The sequence below is a fragment of the Podarcis tiliguerta genome (assembly GCF_965153285.1).
Source record: "Podarcis tiliguerta genome assembly, chromosome: 1".
Lineage (NCBI taxonomy): Eukaryota > Metazoa > Chordata > Lepidosauria > Squamata > Lacertidae > Podarcis > Podarcis tiliguerta.
The window spans coordinates 131,062,177-131,081,291 of NC_139534.1; the positions used below are offsets into that span (position 1 = coordinate 131,062,177).

At 47.3% G+C, this 19,115-nt stretch overlaps 1 protein-coding gene across 5 annotated transcripts in view; it reads right to left on the reverse strand.

Annotated features, from left to right (window-relative positions):
- Window positions 1-9,791: 9,791 nt before the first annotated feature.
- Window positions 9,792-19,115, reverse strand: part of FERMT2 (FERM domain containing kindlin 2) — an 86,204-nt gene continuing 76,880 nt past the window's right edge. For 3 of the 5 annotated variants that reach the window (XM_083436455.1, XM_083436452.1, XM_083436453.1), the window contains 4 exons: window positions 16,548-16,568; window positions 14,020-14,144; window positions 13,057-13,198; window positions 9,792-11,343 (listed from right to left, as the gene is read on the reverse strand). In XM_083436455.1, the coding sequence (XP_083292581.1) occupies window positions 11,170-11,343; window positions 13,057-13,198; window positions 14,020-14,144; window positions 16,548-16,568 (462 nt within the window). In that variant the 3' untranslated portion in view covers window positions 9,792-11,169. The remainder of the gene's footprint in view (window positions 11,344-13,056; window positions 13,199-14,019; window positions 14,145-16,547; window positions 16,569-19,115) is intronic. The other 2 variants (XM_083436456.1, XM_083436454.1) reach the window with 1 other exon arrangement.

Below are 19,115 nucleotides of genomic sequence, written 5' to 3' on the forward strand. Positions count from 1 at the left end.
CAAGAAGGACACTGACAAACTGGACCGTGTCCAGAGGAGGGCAACCAAAATGGTCAAAGGCCTGGAAACGATGCCTTATGAGGAACGGCTAAGGGAGCTGGGCATGTTTAGCCTGGAGAAGAGGAGGTTAAGGGGTGATATGATAGCCATGTTCAAATATATAAAAGGATGTCACATAGAGGAGGGAGAAAGGTTGTTTTCTGCTGCTCCAGAGAAGCGGACACGGAGCAATGGATCCAAACTACAAGAAAGAAGATTCCACCTAAACATTAGGAAGAACGTCCTGACAGTAAGAGCTGTTTGACAGTGGAATTTGCTGCCAAGGAGTGTGGTGGAGTCTCCTTCTTTGGAGGTCTTTAAGCAGAGGCTTGACAACCATATGTCAGGAGTGCTCTGATGGTGTTTCCTGCTTGGCAGGGGGTTGGACTCGATGGCCCTTGTGGTCTCTTCCAACTCTATGATTCTATGATTCTCTCTCTCTCTCTCTCTCTCTCTCTCTCTCTCTCTCTTGGGGGGGGGGAGTCCACCTCTGCTTTGCAAGCAGAGCGGGTGGGGAGAGGCAATATCGTTTCCATAGGTGCAAACTCCCTGGGGCCCTGGGTGTTCGAACACCAACAAAATTCCCCATGAAGGGGCTAGGCACCCACAAATTTTTGTGCATGGCACCCACAGCCCCAGGTGCCCACAGTTGCAGGGCCAAGTTGGCACTGCAGATCCTTTCACCAAGGACAGGAGACAGGCTGTGGGTTTTGCAGATAGGGCATCACTACAGCTGAGATAGACACAGTGGCGTAGCGTGGGTTGTCAGCACCCGGGGCAAGGCAAGTAATTTGCGCCCCCTAACCCCCAGATGTTGCGCCCGGTGTGGCCGGCCCCCCCTGCACCCCCCACGCTACGCCACTGGATAGACATGAAGCTGCTCACCACCGGTTTAGTGCCTTCTGAGCTCCTAGAGTTGGTGAAGCTGATGAATGGACAGTAGTCAGCAATCCAGGCAGGTCGCTTTGGCTTCAACATCGAGCCACACAGACCGAAAACCATTCCCGGCAGATTCATGTACAGTGGTAGCTTGGTTCTCAAACACCTTGGCTCTCAAACGCCTTGGTTCTCAAACGCCAAAAACCTGGAAGTAAATGTTCTGGTTTTTGAATGCTTTTCGGAAGCTGAACATCCGATGCGGTTGTCGGCTATTGTTTCCGGGGCACTTGCACCAATCAGAAACTGCGCCTTGGTTTTCGTACATTTCGGAAATCAAAGAGACTTCCGGAACAGATTAAATTTGGCGCTTTTGTATTTGCTATTTATTTTGCGTTTTTGTTTTTGAGGCTTTTTCGGTTAATTTGTTTTTGTGACTGTGTGGAACCCAGTTCAGCTACTGATTGATGGATTGTGTGATTGTGGAAATGGATAAAAGCCCCCCATCTAAACAATGACTATCATCAGTGCAGGTAAAAATATATATTATTTTTTATCATCTACAATACCGTCTTATTTATTTTATAATACAGTGCATTGTTTATTGCTTTCCTTTGATGGATCAATTGTCTCATTAGATAGGAAAATTCATGTTAAATTGCTGTTTTAGGGGTTGCTTTTAAAAGTCTGGAACGGATTAATCCGTTTTGCATTACTCTCTATGGGAAAGCACACCTTGGTTTTGGAATGCTTTGATTTTGGAACGGACTTCCGGAACGGATTAAGTTTGAGAACCAAGGTACCACTGTATTCTGTTGTGGGGTCTTGCAGAGACAGGGTTGTTCTCTGTGAAGACTTGCATCAGAGAATGCCTTTTCATAGAATCATAGAGTTGGAAGAGACCACAAGGGCCATCGAGTCCAACCCCCTGCCAAGCAGGAAACACCATCAGAGCACTCCTGACATATGGTTGTCAAGCCTCTGCTTAAAGACCTCCAAAGGAGGAGACTCCACCACACTCCTTGGCAGCAAATTCCACTGTCGAACAGCTCTTACTGTCAGGAAGTTCTTCCTAATGTTGAGGTGGAATCTTCTTTCTTGTAGTTTGGATCCATTGCTCTGTGTCCGCTTCTCTGGAGCAGCAGAAAACAACCTTTCTCCTTTTGGCTGCCACCGGTCCATTATGCTATTATGGGCCATTGTTCATCGCCTCTGGCTACCCTGTTTAACCTTTTCCCTTGCTCTGCAGCCTCCCTGGCAACCTCTACTTCCTGATTTGGGAAAAGAAACATTGGGAGGAGTTACCTGATGGCGTCTTCCCTGGGTTTTAATCGACACATGGGGATCGAGGAAGGCTGCAGAGCGCAAACCTCTGGTGCTGAGATAATTTGTAGAATGAACAAAGTGGCTCTAATCTCCAAGGAAGTATTGGCCCAGTAAAATAAATTATTTATTACTCTTTTATTTATTAAAATTAGCACTTTACCAGTATATCACCCAGGGCAACCCAAAGTGACTTACGGCTAATTATTGGACAAAATGTCTCTAAATGTCTGCGGCTGCTCTCCTCATTCTTTTCAAGGGAGATAATATTAACATACAGACACCTTCCATAAATTCTCTTCTACTAGCAGCCGGGCTCATAATAATGAGATTACTGGAATCATCATCATCATCTTATTATTTATACCAAAAGTAAGGCAAATAGCACTGCTGGAAAAAATAATAAAATAAAATTGATGCCGGACTTGAAGCACAAAGACTCCTTTGTAATTGAATGACGCAGCTTTATTGCATACATGGCTAAAAAGGAAAATAGAGGACCCCCTGCACATTATAAAACTTTTTGGTTAACTTAATCTGTTTATTGCCTTCTATACAAACAGCAGTCTGGAACAAAAGCTCATGTTATTTGGCTGTTATTCTGCATGTACTACCTGAACATCAGCTTCTGAGGGTGGGATATTTCATTAACTGTACAATGTTGTTTTACATTAAAATAATTTAATAAAACATTTTTTAAAAAAGACTTTTTAAAAAAAAGAATGGAAGGAAAGGACACTTCCAAACACCCTTCAGATCTCTGAAAATAAGTGGAACTCAAGGCAAAACCTGTACTCCGCCTGTGATAATTTCACCCACCTGTTTAGCCGCTAAGCAGATGCCAAGCGATTTCTGTCCTGTGATTCTAAACTTTGCGTCATTCGAGATGCACATCCCTGCTGCCCTATGTGCCTGTTCTAAACTCTTATAGGGATACAGTGGCACCTCAGGTTAAGTACTTAATTCATTCCGGAGGTCCGTTCTTAACCTGAAACTGTTCTTAAGCTGAAGCACCACTTTAGCTAATGGGGCCTCCTGCTTCTGCCGCACCGCCACTATGCGATTTTTGTTCTCATCCTGAAGCAAAGTTCTTAACCCGAGGTACTATTTCTGGGTTAGCAGACTCTGTAACCTGAAGCGTCTGTAACCTGAAGCGTATGTAACCCAAGGTACCACTGTATATATTAAAAAACCAACTTTTTAAACAGGATTTGGGTTAGCTGGGTAAAGAAGACATCTGGCAGTGTCGTGGCAACCTGGGCTGCTTTGGAAAACGTTTGTGGTAACGTAATAGCCCACGGATGGTTCATTCAGCTAGCCTTTGAAGCAGGAATCCATAGTGCGGTTTTACAGAGAAGATGCACAGGCAGTTTTGTTCCACAGTGGTGCCCCGCAAGACGAATGCCTCGCAAGACGGAAAATCCGCAAGACGAAAGGGTTTTCCGTTTTCAGAGGCGCTTTGCAAGACGAATTTCCCTATGGGCTTGCTTCATAAGACGAAAATTGACGAAAATTTTTGCGTTTTTTCCCCTGCTCCAAAACCCCTTTTTCTGAAGCGCTAAGCTGCTAAAAGCCTTTTAGCAGCAAAACCGCTAATCCCTTAAGCCTTAAAAAGCCGTTTTTAGCCCTTAAACTGCCAATAGCGCTAATCCGCTAATGGGCTTGCTTCGCAAGACGAAAAAACCGCCAAGACGAAAAGACTCACGGAACGGATTCTTTTCGTCTTGCGAGGCACCACTGCATCCGCTTTTTACAGGCCTGCCCACAAAGAACACATGTGACCTGCCTTTCCCGCGGTACCTGTGGCACGAGCAGATTCTGGTTAGTGGCTCCAGTGCAACAGCCGCACCCCCCGAATTCACGGTATAGGAAAAGGCAGAGGTCGTACATTAACCCCAGGGAGCAGGTGGGAGCAGCACTGACCTCGTGGCATGGAATCCTGTGTTTATAGCCCGCAACATGCCGCAGCCATTAAAACCTTTCACCACTTGCGGGAGGTCCTTCATCAGTGTCTTACGCCACTGAAAGATCTAGGCCAGGCTGCTCTGACAGCTGACGGGTGAAGCTCTCTCCTTGGTCCCTTGCCAGGGACGACATAGCTTGGCTTCCATGGGCATTAAGCATCAGATATGAGAGATGTGTTTCCTGCGCATGGTACTTGGGCAAAGGGGGTGCTAGGCGCAGAGCTACCACACACAAGCAAACTCTCTCTCTCTCTCTCTCTCTCTCTCTCTCTCTCTCACACACACACACACACACACACACCCAAGCACCAGAGCTTAATTTCTGAAGACTCTAGGGCCCAAACCTACATAGAAATTGTATAAAGGTAAAGGGACCCCTGACAATTAGGTCCAGTCGCGGCCGACTCTGGGGTTGCAGCACTCATCTCACTTTACTGGGCGAGGGAGCCAGCGTACAGCTTCCGGGTCATGTGGCCAGCATGACTAAGCCACTTCTGGCAAACCAGAGCAGCTCACGGAAATGCCGTTTACCTTCCCGCTGGAGCGGTACCTATTTATCTACTTGCACTTTGACGTGCTTTCGAACTGCTAGGTTGGCAGGAGCAGGGACCAAGCAATGGGAGCTCACCCTGTCGTGGGGATTCGAACCGCTGACCTTCTGATGGCCACGACTGGACCTAATGGTCAGAGGTCCCTTTACCTTTACTTTATGGGAGAGATATGTTTTGTTGCATCCGGGGCAGATGAAGGCATCTGTTTGTGCTGCTGCAGATGTGCCCTGGCATTTCTTCTCTCTGCACTCCTCCCAGCAGTCATTCACCCTCTGGTCACTTACTGTGGATACAGGACCTGTCTGTCTCCTGGCATTGCAGCTTTCGGCAAAGGATTCCCACACAGCGGGGCTGATGTTGCCAGTCTTCATACGACGTTTGCACACATCTTTATAATGCAGAGTTGGTCTGCCAACAGGTCAGATTACAACTTGCATGAGCTCTGGATGTTGGTTGTGCTGGCCGTGGCTTCATAGCTGTCAACTGTCCCTTATTTGCCGGGAAAGTCCCTTATCCCAGTGCTGTGTCCCTTATTGATGATGTCCCTTAAATTTCCTGGGTTTCAAAGGAAGCAGCTCCTCTCCCTCCCTCCCTGCTGGCCAGGGAGGAGGGAGGCTCCAACTGTGTTGCTTGGCTGCGTTGCTCACCCATTAAGGAGTCTAAGAACGACTGGGGGGTGGAGCTTGCATGCATTGTGCCGATCAAATCGGGGACTCGCCTTTGCTCAGCGCTTCCCAGCGGAGAGGTGACGGTGGTTTCCCTTGCTGCATCCCCTTTGCCGGGTTGCTGCACTGTGGGAACCACCGCTTGAGGCTTCTTTTGGCTGCTGGCTGGGCTTTCTGCCTTTGGCTCGGAGGGGCTCGGAAGTTGAACATACCTGTGCCGGGAAAATCCCTTATTTTGGCTGCTGGTCCCTTATTTTCAAATCTGTAAGTTGACAGCTATGCGTGGCTTAGAGGAGAAATGGGTCCATCAATATCTAGAGGACCACAGGCTCTCTCCACTGCAACCTAAATCTCTTTTGTGGCCAGGGCTGGTTGAGGACATTTTAGTGCCCGAGGCAAAACAGAAAGTGCTGCCTCTTCTTCCTCCTCAGGTTTCGAAGGACAGCTGCCACTCAAGAGACCAATGGCCTGACCCAGTATACAGTGGCTTTACATGAACTTCCAGACAGGGGTCTGTTCCAAATTCAGAATGCTGCTCTCAGCCCTTTGCAGGATGACTGCACAGATAAAGTCTCCTCTGCCCTGGGTCAGCGGAACAGGGGGCTAGCCATTTCGGCAGCCTGCCTGCACCAAAAAGTTTGACATGACCCACGAGCAGAGCAAAATGATGGCTGAAGGAGATGAAGTCAATGCTGGGAATGCGATGCAGAGAGGAAGGAGGGTCAGCTAAGGGCCATGGGAAGGAGGACAGGCCTTTGAAGAAATAATAATCTTTGTTCCAGTGGCCGGCAAGGAATGCATGTGGCTGTGTTATTTCACTCTCTCTCTCTCTCTCTCTCTCTCTCTCTCTCTCTCTCTCTCACACACACACACACACACACACACATACACACACACACACACACACACACTCCCTTCACAAAATTCATGCAAAATTCACTGCAAATTCATGGTGCATGCTCAAGGCCAGTCCACACACTGGCAACAAGGGACATGTCACCGTATGACCAGATTCAGGGAGTCGATAAGCTGCCCTCTGTTTGGGTTGTGGTTTCTTCTTCTTATGTAAAACAACAAGAGAACTCACAAAACTCCACAAAACAGCAAGTGTGTCCCAGTGCGATAGGAACACAGAAAAGGTCTTCACAAGATACAGAACCTCAAATGCTGCTGTGCAAGATTACAAAACAGGAACTAAAGACTCGCTCCAGAACGGGAACGTTTTATCTTTTGCAGAGATAATAAATTGGAACGTTTCTGAGAATTTGTACGTGCAAATTTCTCTTCAAGCATTTCTTGCACTGCTGAGTCAATTTCTCATCAGAGGCCAATTTCCAGATCCCAACATACCAACTGTGAACTGACAGGACCTTTCCAGGGATAGGAGACATCTAGCTTGGGGGGGAGCACTAAATATTGGATCCTTGAATGTCTACTGATTTCTGCTCTACTTGAAAATGGAGTGCAATAGTGGAATTAGGGAATATATATATTTGGAGAACAGAGCTGATGGGTATGAAAATCATGACACCCACCACAAAGGAAGAACAACTCCTCCAGCAGAGAGGTAAAAAACTTGGCTTTGTGTATTTCAATCTTAGCATGGTCCAGTGTCCATTTTCGGTTGGCTTCTCTGATTTTTGCAAAATTTTGCCTCCCGAGTGGCTTGTAACCTTCCCCAAGTCGGAGACTGAGCATCTTACACACGGCTCATAAGATGTAAGAGATGGATGTTCGTATCTCATGAAGGTCTGCTAGAAAAACTACTCTTTTAAATAGCAATAGCTTTTACTCACGGTGTTCTTGCACTTGTTAGATTAAATATACATGCACAAAGCAGGTAGGTATTACTTATGTTATGAATGTGTTACATAGATTTATCACTCAACTTTTACGAACTCACACTCTGAGGCAGACAGCAGAACAGAACAGACCTACTGCTCAGGGGCTTTAACAACACAAAAAGACTTATTAACTAGTATCCATTACTTAGCATTTTGGAGGCTCTTATCTCACAAAAGGTCTGCATCTCACGTGGCTTGTAATCCTCTCCAAGTTGGAAATTGAGTGTTAATAAGCGTCTTATTTGGACAGTATTGCCAAAATTGTCCCGCTCATCCTCATTGAAGCATGATCACACGGTCCCTCCAAAAGGGTTAACAAGCGCTGAGCAAACCTCAGTATTTTTATGTGTGGTTTGAAGAGGAATGAGGGAGGAAGAGGGAGAAGGAAATGAATCCCTTACAAAGCAGCTTGACAGTCACAGGAGAAGCTCTCCAGCCACTGCTGCCTATGTGCTTATTGAGGAGAGGTCTTCTATGCAGGCACCAGCCCCTCCCCAGAGAATACTGGAACGAAAGCAACATATTGCTGATTATTATTATTGTTCTGGCAGGGGGAAAAGTGTGGACCAGAAGTGAAGAGGAAATGGGAGGGGAGGAAAGGGCAAAGGGCAGGTCTGTGCCAAGTTTGTGACCTAATTTCCGTGCCAAGGGAAACTGAATCCAGCTGCGAACAGCCATCTAATTAAGAGATTTTGCAAGTATTTGCTTATTTTGCTCAACTTATTCTGCTTTTAGCAGTCACGGGGAGGCAAGAAAATCTGCTGAGCAACAAAATCCTACTCCCTGACGAATGAAAACTCATGGGGTCTTCCCACCTTGTTTCAAAATACCGTTTCACAGTCATGAGGGCTAGAAACCTGATTGTGTGTGTTTGAAAATCTTAGGATGGTGACACCGATGATTGCTGGGGTACCTTCCAGCCCTACAATTCTATGAAGCAAGATGCAAATCTACACCTGCGTTGTGCAGCAGAGGGTCATTCCTGCCTCCTGCTTATAAGCCAGACTGTGTCTCTCTTTCTCTTTCCTGTTCCAGCCACAGCTGACTTGTTGATTAGGCTCCTCCAGTAAATTCTTAGCTGGCATAAAACGGTCTGAGGAAGAGCTTCTAGCCTCATAGGAACTGAACACACAAGGAAATAAATAAGCTTAACCCGTGGCTTTTTTGGAAGGTGACTTTGACAACGAGGAATTGTCACTACTACCAGAGAAGCCGTAGATGTAGACCTGAACTATTTTTTGGACGAGAAAAACATTTCTCCGATTCAGTCTGTTTGGCGACACTGCAACATTCGCATCTCCGTCCAAATCCCTGTGTCTTTTAGATTTCCTCATCTCACCTCGATGAGCACCCGCTCTTCCAGAATGTTTAACGGCAAACGTCCAAGTGCCTCTGGCAGAGCACCCTCATGCCCTCACCCACCTATGCGTGCCTCCAAGCTCAGCTGAAAGCTTATGGGCTGGGATGGGGTGGAGAGGACGGACCCCCTCCCTGGGGCTCAGACAATCAAACACCCTCCCCTTTCTCCCACAGTTCCCTCCCGTATCCAGCGGTCAAGAGATCCTTAACACAATTGGCTTAGCTAAAGTACCATATTTTTCGCTCTATAGGACGCACCTTGTTTTAGAGGGGGAGAACAAGAAAAAAAAAATCTCCTCCTCTCTGCTCAGCGCCCCTTCAGCTAAGCGGCAGGAGAAACGGAGCCCCTTCCATTTCACTTCCCGCTTCGCTGAAGGGGCGCTGCACTGTGCAGCTATCCCTCTCTGCTAAAGCCAGGAGAGTCTTGCTCTTCATGTTGCTTTCGCTGAAGCCCTCTCGCTCTCCAGGCTTCAGCGAAAGCAACACGAAGCCTCCGGAGCATGGAGGGAGCGCTCCCACTGCGCTTCGGAGGCTTCGAGTTGCTATCGCTGAAGCCAAGGAGCCTGCATTTGCTCTATAGGACGCACAAACATTTCCCCTTAATTTTTGGAGGGGGAAAAGTGCGTCCTATAGAGCGAAAAATACGGTAAGTTATGCAACTCTCCTGCTCAAGCTTCATCGAGAAAACCAGTTGCACAGAGACGGAAAGAGCAACATGATTTGACATTGTACGTCTCCGTTATTGAGGCTTGCAAAACTGATGCGTTTAATGAAGAGGGTTTGGCCAGATTGCCTTTGGAAGTTACATTTCATCTCCAACAGGAAGGAAGCCCACTTTGTGATTATTTTCCACTAGAAGCAACCTCTGCACGCTGTCTATATAAAATTGCCTTCAGATTACATTATACTACCAATTGAAAGGGTACAGAGGCGATGTTTAGCCCTAAACAAATTCAGCCTGGCTTGTAGAACTTCATGATTTATTCCCCCCAAATGAAATTAGCATTGACTCTGGAACACTTATGACTGAGCAGCTCTGGGAAATACTATTATAGGTCAAGAAATTACCTCTGTGATGCACTAGACTCCCCCCCCCCCAAAAAAAATGTATTTTTAGTTTTCCAGAGAAATACAACCACACATACTAAATGGACACACAGAGACTGGAGGTTAAATAAAAGATTTGACCTTTATTTAAAATACAAGGCATTTGTACATAGTGTTTTATGTCACGGGACTAATAAGCACAATACTGGTTTCTCCCCTTGGCATAGGCAGGGTGAGTTGGGGGTCTCCCTGGCTGTTAGTGTTAATTTCAAAGCGGGGACCCTCAAGCCAAGGCAACTGAGTCTTGTTAAGGGCTTTGTGGCATAGCTATAAGGAAGTCAGGATTTTAACTTAGATTAAAAACATACCATAAGGCCAATACGCTTGGTACTATTGCGATTCCTACTTTGGCTTGTGAGACTAGTTTAAAAAAAAAAGAAAAGAAAAGAAAAAGGAAGAAAAACCTGTACAATTTTATAAAATTTGTGTTTTTCTTTTTACATTAGTTACACGCACGCGCACACACACAAATCCTTATACTTCATAGACCTTTACTTCATATTGTAATGATGTCTTCCTTTTTGCATATCATCTTAGTAGACAGTGACTATGCTGGTGAATACTAAAGGTGTTCGTAATACAATACGGTGTAAAAAAAAAAAAAGATAAAGGGAAAGATGAAAGAGAGACACACACACACACAATATATATATAAATGATTATCAAAAGGAAACAAGAGGTTATTACAGATACGCTTTAAAACCTAACGAAGGGAGTATTTTTCAAGGCCACGCATGATTGTTTTTGTAAAAAGCTCCAGGTCCTTGCAATGGACCCGATTTACGTAGTGCGAAAAATAAGGGGCCAAAGGACAGAGTCCGCCAAGCACCACTGCTGCGCATGAGGCACCCATGCGCAAAACCCCAACGAAACGAATGGGGGAAAGAGGGGCAGCAAAAAGGGCTTCCTGGATTGCACACCAAAAAAAATAAACGCTACTTCTAAAAGTAGGAGGGGTGTTGACACATGGATGTCAATTTTTACAATATATATATATATATATATTTATTTATTAAAAACTCACAAAACATGCATTAACCATGATAAATAGACTTCATATAGATTAGGCCCTGGGTATCTTTATAGTTAAGATGGCTTAGAGGTGTTTATTGATTTGGTTAGCTTACATCTGTCAGAAATTAACCTGACCAGGCCCCACTGTCTGGCTGAGGTGGGGCAAGGGAGGGGCGTGGGGGCGAGAGGCACAAGCGTCAGCGTTACACGGTTTGTGTTATTGTCTTGCTCTAGCAGATTAACGGAAGTGCTGTTTAGTGCACATACAAACTGGTCTGCTAATGCAAAAGTTTCCATGATATTAAAGAGTAAAGATACACTTCAAGCTTAACTTGATTAAGCAGCATATTTCAGATAACAGCTGTTGAAGTTAAATATTAATATGGCCGTTGAGTTTCTGTCAGTACAACGGGAGGTCTCATCCGACTCACACCCAGCCACTGGTCAGTTTGTAGAACATCTCTTCGTCTAAGCTTTCGTTCTGGTCTTTCGCACGCGTCGACAAGAAAATGTAGCCGCCAATGAACTCGTGCACCACTTTGCAATCCACTTCGGTGCAGATGAAGGACACTCGGACGTCATCGGCAAATTCTACTGTTACCTGAAAGTGCAAGGCAAACACAAAACTTTGTGCCAGCCTAAATGGTGGTGCCCAAGGGCCCTTCATGACAACACTGCCACTTAACTCACACCTATTCAAATTCTTATCCAAATTCCTCCGAAGAGCCCAGAGGAGTGCACATAGCGGTGGAGGAAGCCGCATGGGCGCCTGGGGCGGGGCAAGGCGCTCTGCAGGGCCTTCAATGAGTCTGCCTCCTCCCACTCAGCCGCCCTACAGCTGGGGGGGAGGCAGCGGGCAGACAGTTTGGGCAGTGCGGAGCCTGTGTGCACCCAAGCCACAGTGTCTCTCAGATGCGGTGGCTCAGACACGCTGCAGGCCCCGTGGTGAGTGCTGCCCGGCATTTTGTGTACCTGGGTGACACCTGGGGCGGCCCACAACCACTGCACCCCCTTCCTCTGCCCCAGAGTGTACACAGGAATTATTCCGTTCTATCACAACATCCCCATAAAGTAGGCTAGGCAGAGACTGACTGACTCACACAGCTCCATGGCTAGCAGAAATATGAACCCCGGCCTCCCTGCCCTAGGTCCAATATTTTATTCACTGCAGCACAATCCAGATGATTCTCCCAACCAAGGCTGAGAGGACTAAGAATACGGGGAAAACACATGTGATCCCTCCCCTCTTACATGCCATTTCCTTCCTCAGCTTTGTCAAAACCAGGAGGTTTAATTTGCGGCTCTGACAATGTTGCTGGACTTCAGTTCTCAGAAGCCCCAGGCGGCACGACTAGCTTCCAGGGATGATGGGATCTGTAGCCAAACAACATGTAGGAAGCTAAAGGCTAGCCACCACTTCTCTAACCAGTTTGCCCTGACAACTAAATCGAGGAACTATGTGTCAGGGAACTGCCATCGCAGCCAGAGGGAGAGGGAGGGCTCCAGAGGGATTCCGGAGAGCGTCCCGGGAGGGAGAGAAGCAGCACATCTTCTGGGGAAGGAAATCAGCGTAGCACCAGTGGAGAAGGGGGGCAGATGGGGGAATCGGCGAGGTGGCTCCAAGACTCCTCGCCGGGGACCAGCAGGGAGAGCACGGGTCCTCTGATGCCCACACCCTCCCTGCGCAGAAGGCTTCCGCGCAAGGAGAGTAGGCGGCGACTAGGCGTCAAAGAACTTTTATGCTGGAAGAAGTTCAAGAAACGCCCACTGACGGATTCTGCCAGCGATTGAGACAGCCACGGGCGAGTGGCTGTCCGGACAGAAAAGGTTCACTCAAGCAACCCACCCAGGTGTTGCAGCGATTTACGCCCGAGCAACCCCTAGAACCATTACATTATGGTTAGTGCTATTCATATGGCTACATTTCCCATCTGACTGACAGAATGGAAAGACCTTAGATAGCCACAGTCTTTCACCAGCCAGTGTTTCCTTATCAAGTGAATGCCATATCCTTCCATAAGACAACCTAGTCAAATGCGGAGATCATCGATTGCTAATTCAGCTGGTCACATGAGCCACCGTTTTTAACGCCTTCAATGTATAATCAAAGTGTGCAAACAATCTGAAGTTCTTTAGGATATATTTTGGCCCTCAGAATTCTCCACGGGTCCCACACCCTCTGTTCTAAGGCCACATCCCTCACCGGTTCTGCTTCAGATCGCAAGTTTTCTGGCCTGACTGCCATGTGTCACTGAATGGTGATAGTGTCTCTGCTGACTTTCCGCATGCCTAGAGAACTCTACGCCTTGCTTACCATTTTTATTTCCCAGTTCACGTTCCACTGTTTCATGTTGCTGAACCGCCATGTCTTGATAGCGTCGCTGGTGCTTGCATCCATCCGTATCAGCCGGTTGTAGGCGATCCCAATAAGTTCTTCCTTCTTGCCCCCTTGGAACCTGAGGTGTCAAAGTTGTATAAATAAACACTTTTACATCAATGTCTCATTCTTTCCAAAAGTGCCTAAAGAAAGTACTAACTGTCTCCAGAGAAGCCCACTCCTTGGGCTGTTTGCTGCACTTACTGTGCCATGAGTTACGACTATATGAAGCATGGCTCCCAAAGGCAACAAAGCAAGCCTTCTGCACTGACTCATGCAGAACCACAACAGGTAGCCTCCTTCAAGAGGTGGCCGATACTCAGCATCACTGTATGAGGAACAACTGAATGGCCCGAACGCAGAAGAAGGGAGGAATCAGGTGGCCCACAAGAGGCCACAAAGGTGGTAAATCTGGAGAAGTAAAATAATGGCAAGGTGCAGCAGGCAAGGATATCTGTAAGGAGCGGGCACTTTGGGAGCCGTTTCATCTGTCAGATTTGGATCTTGTGTACACTAGCAGTTTTCATGTGGCTCAGTACACCCCCTCCCCCCGCCAGCACTTTGGAAATGCTGTCCTATGTTTACATTCAGTCTAACAGATTTTTACTGCTCTGTATTGCTTTTTATTCAGCTGTTTTCATTGCCAGGAATTGGTTTCGGTGACTTGCTTTGGAAAGGCAGTGTAGAAAAAGACCGTAAGTTTCGGGGTGGGGAAAACTCTGCCTAAATCCCAGTGAGACAACTCAAGAGCAGAAGGTTTATATTGTTAAGCTCCCAGTTCTCCGTTCTTATGGGCAATGAGTAGGCATAACCCGGTAACTGAAGAAGCCCATATACCCAACTTGCCATTTCCATCTCTCACACCTGCACATTGATGTTTTGGTGGATAACTGCACAGACCTTGCAATGAAGTGTGTGATGCCGAACTCTGGGAGGGACTGCCAAGCTTGTATAAATCTCATTTTGGCTTCAATAAGACTCATCTGGGCGACGTTCTGATGGGCCTCCAAGATCCGGGCCGTGATCTGTAGGGCAGCAAGACAGAGAGTTGATACTCCGCATTGACAGTGGCAAGAAGGGAACAAAATGCAGAGAGCTGTACAAAGGGAGGGGGGGGGGGACAGAAGAGAAGGTTTATTAAAATGACCCCAACATGCCCCTGCAGTTTCTCGCCTGCACTTAAACTTGCAACGTGTGCTCCTGCAAATATCTTGTAAATACTGATCTTTGGGGGTGTTTTTCTGTGTGATGTATGTCTTGAAAATGTGAGCTGCTCTGAATATCATTATTTTTAACAGCCCTGCACATTCACAGAAACAGCTGTGCACCCATTTATCAAGTGGTGGGAAAGTAAGCGCGCCTTGGGAGACGCAAAGGCACCTGGGATTGTGCAGGGCCAGATTCTCTTCCTCCCCCAAAAAGGAAGAAATGGGCCAGGGATGGTTTCATGTGCACTGATACGTACCCGCAAATGGGTGGTGGGCAATATCAGTTACAGTGGTGCCTCGCAAGACAAAAAGAATCTGTTCTGTGAGTCTCTTCGTCTAGCGGTTTTCTTGTCTTGCGAAGCAAGCCCATTAGCGGATTAGCGCTATTAGCGGTTTAGCGGCTATTAAAGGCTTAAGGGATTAGCGGATTAGCTGCTAAAAGGCTATTAGCAGCTTAGTGCCTTAGAAAAAGGGGGTGGGGAGCGAAAAAAAATCGCAAGAATCGCAAGACATTTTCTTCTTGCGAAGCAAGCCCATAGGAAATTCGTTTTGTGAAGCACCTCCAAAACAGAAAACCCTTTCGTCTAGCGGGTTTTCCGTCTTGCGAGGCATTCGTCTTGCGGGGTACCACTGTACATGCAAGTAAGAAAAAAATGCCCCCAAATTAATTAGCTAGTGAAAAATGACAAGTATACCCTGGCTGTCTCAGCTACCTTTTATTTTTTTTATGATTAAACATTTTTTCTGATCCTTTCGAATGTGGAAAAAGAGTGAGGATAAAGTAGGCAGCCTCTGCAGACGTCTCTGGATTTCAAAAAACAGGCAACGCTTCCAGGAACCAGAGTTCTCAGCTGCTCTGTCTCTCCCACACTGAGGTTCTTGGTCCTTGTCCGTCCCCGTCCCCCCCCCCCCCCAGTTAAGTCTTCATTGGAAGGATTTGCAGTTTTAAAAAACCAAGCATGTTAGCAAAAGCAAAGGTCACAAGTGCGCTGCCGAAGAAGCTGCCTGCTCTGGAGGGGGAGGATGCCGAGCGAAGGAAACAAGGCTGCTCCTTCTTCCTCCCCCATTCTAGAATATGCATTCTTCATTCATCCAGAGGGGCATTAAACGCAGCAGTGAAATCTTCTGCTCACTTGCAAAGAAGGCCTTCGAGTGACCAGCGGCAACTGGCAAAGTGCTTTCTCCGCTTACAACCTGCCTGCCACCGCAGAGCTATTAGAGGGGCTTGACGGCTTTGCTCAGAGCTGGGCTGGCAAGGACCAAGAGCCAAAAGGGAGCGCATGCACATTTAGTCACCGCACTTGGCAACGCCATGGGTAGCTGCAAGTCATGAAGTGTTAACTTTCCATCCCCTCCGCGGTCTCGCATTTCCCTTGTTCCTTATTTTATGTGTTTGACCATAAGCCTGTAGGCCTGGCCATCTGCTTCGTTGTGCTTAATGGCCGTGCGGCACCTAGTTGTTTAAATGCTTGATTTATTTATTGCTACTATTAAGGAAGAGAAGGGACAGCAGGAGCACTGTGCAAGCAATGGGCTATGGGAACAGAGTGCACCATCAGGGTTGCTGCCTATCCATAACTCTCTCCCGGTCTCCTGGAAGCCAGAAGTCATGAGAGGGATCAGCGAGAGCAGCTGCATTAAGAGGTCTCCTTTTTTCCACGGCTCATTGGCTTGGCAGGTGCTCACCCCTAAGCTAGAATGCGTGACCATTAGAGCATCCTTGCCAGATCAGAATTTCCATCCAGCCCAGTGCCCTGTTTCCAACGATGGAAAGCCAGAAAGCCCACAATTCCCTGTTTTGTCTTCCGGTCGACTGCTTATTTTAGGGCTACACTTTCTCTGAATGTGGAGGCTCTATTTCACTATTGCTGGTATCTAAGCCCTTTATTGATCTGCCATTACTAGTGCATCTCTTGGTGTTAGTGCCAGAAAGCAAAGGAGGAGACACAAGTCGCCACGTACAAAACACAGCCCACCCTTGTCCCAGAGGAAAGCAGGTAGCAGGAGAGAGATGGAAGGGTGGGGAATCTCCGCCTGTTGCTTCTCGTTTACTCGTACGCCGTGACATAGCATAACACCACAAGGAAGCGCTTGCAAGTCAACACACGCTAAGCTTCTTATAGCGCCTCTCTGAGAGCCCCTTCCCTGCTTTTAAGCATATATTCACAACACAGCAAAGTCTTTCAAGTGCTTATTTATTTTATGTTCACTGTCACTTACCAAGTCTCTTATATAGCCTGGCTGCAGAAGGCAAATGCGAAGAAAAGAAAAGGAAGCAGAAAAAAAAGAGGCAAATCAGAAACATGGCAACAAAGCAAAGGGAGGAAAATGTGCAAATTATCAACAATTGTCGCTCAAATCAATTAAAACAAAACAAAAACTCAAAACCTTTCACCCCGAACAACTGTCCTGGGGTGAAAAGCAGCAGGAAATGAGCACAGGCACGAAGAAGGGAGCAAAAAGGAGGGCAGCAAGACCAGGGGCTCCCCAGGTACTTTGGACTGCAGCAACCCAGGGCTGGCTGGGGCAGGGGGCAGCCCAAAGCACCTGGGGGGCGGCAGGGTGAGGAAGGCTGTTCTAGGGAATGGAGACTCAGCCATGGGACGACCTTCCACAGCCCACAGAATCTTGATGATTTTCACCCTAAGGCAAGCTTTTAAGCTGACCGAGTTGATGAAAAATGGAATGGCAAACAAGTCAGCAAACCAAAATAAAAATGCAGGATTATCATCTCAGACTGGAGAGAGCAAGAAAAAAGAAGCGCAAGTTAAACTGTGTTTTCTGCAGCTCCTGATCTCCAGATCCATGGGATGAACTTCTGTTTTCTGAGCAAAAAGAATCAAGTACTGCAGCATAACGAACTGTTGCTTTGAGGGTGTACAGCTCAGTCGCTGAATGTATGCAAGTTACCCAAGTCACATGCAAGCAAGCAGCAATCTCCAGCAGGTTTCTGGCGTGGTGGCTGTAGTGAAATAAGAGGCCACCCGCAGTTGGAGAGCACCAGCTCCTCTCCTCTAGCAAATGTGAAGGGAAAGGTAAAATGGGATGAGGGTTTCCTGTTTCCACTCTTCTTCTGCAGTCAGGAACACTCAGGCACAGCTTATATTCAGCAGAGAGTGAAAAACTGCTTGCAAAGACTACCAAGTACTCAAGCAGTGAAGTGCCACCAGCATATCAAGTACAGTGGTACCTCTGGTTACATACTTAATTCATTCCAGAGATCTGTTCTTAGCCTGAAACTGTTCTTAACCTGAAGCACCACTTTAGCTAATGGGGCCTCCTGCTGTCGCCGTGCCGCTGGAGCACGATTTCTGTTCTCATCCTGAAGCAAAGTTCTTAACCTGAAGCACTATTTCTGGGTTAGCGGAGTCTGTAACCTGAAGCGTATGTAACCTGAAGCGTATGTAACCTGAGGTACCACTGTACTAACCACTGGGCTGCTGCAGCATCATGGAATGATTTGAATGTTTGACTGAACCACCACAGATCTAACATCACACACAAAAAGGAGCCCTTCCATTTCCCCCAACTGAGTCTGTCTGTATATTCTGCTGTGGTTGGCCAGGGCAGAGGACTGCACCTGACTGAGCACTTAGAAGCAATGTGCTGGTACACAATATGAATTCTGAATGGCAACAACAACTTCTATAGGCAAGAGGAAGAGATCTTATTTCAACTAAATGTGGGGGAAACTCCGCACCCCCGTTGGCACTTTTCACCAAATGTCTTTTTGCCAAGAACTACCTCTATTTTGAGAGACAAGGGTGGCGCTGTGGGTTAAACCACAGAGCCTAGGACGTACTGATCAGAAGGTCGGCGGTTTGAATCCCCGCGACGGGGTGAGCTCCCGTTGCTCGGTCCCTGCTCCTGCCAACCTAGCCGTTCGAAAGCACGTCAAAGTGCAAGTAGATAAATAGGTACCACTGTGGCGGGAAGGTAAACGGCGTTTTCGTGTGCTGCTCTGGTTTGCCAGAAGCGGCTTAGTCATGCTGGCTACATGACCCGGAAGCTGTACACCAGCTCCCTTGGCCAGTAAAGCGAGATGAGCGCCACAACCCCAGAGTCGGCCACGACTGAACCTAATGGTCAGGGGTCCCTTTACCTTTGCAGAAGGGCTTGTGGAAAAAAGGCTCCCTTTCCTAAGCCCAACACCTGGCAGCATCTCCAGTTGAAATGCAATCTCAGGTAGAGTCAGGCAGGCAGGGAAAATCCTCTGTGTGGAGAACTGTTGCCAGTCAAAGCAGACAGCAGAAGAGACAGTTCAGTAGCAGAGCCTTGGCCCCAGCATCTCTGGGCAGGGCGGGGCAGATTTCCTGCCTAAAATGCTGGAGAGCTGCTGCCAGCCAGTGCAGACAGCAATACTGTGTGAGATGGATGAATGGACTGAATCAATATAAGGCAGAGTCCTACATTCCTTAACTGTTAAGATTTGATTCCTACAGCTTGCTGCTTATTTCAAGTGTGGCAGCTGAACTTCACACTGTAAAGTGTGGAGCTCTGTAGTGGAAACCAGTCCTGCTCAGAGCAGTGGAAAGAGACCCGGCACGTGACGAGTCCACGGCTGCCGTAGATTCATAGATCAACAGATTGCTGCTTCAGAAGCAGCAGCCCCCCCTGCTCTCCACTTACTCCCTGCATTCTACAAATTCCACAAGGGCAGCATTTCCTTCGTTCCACCAACAACACATCGCACGACATCCCTGTGCAGCCTCCCAGATCTAAGCAATCCAAGGAAGGCAATGCTAAGAAAATACAAGTCCACACCTCTAGCCAGCTTTCCTTAACCAA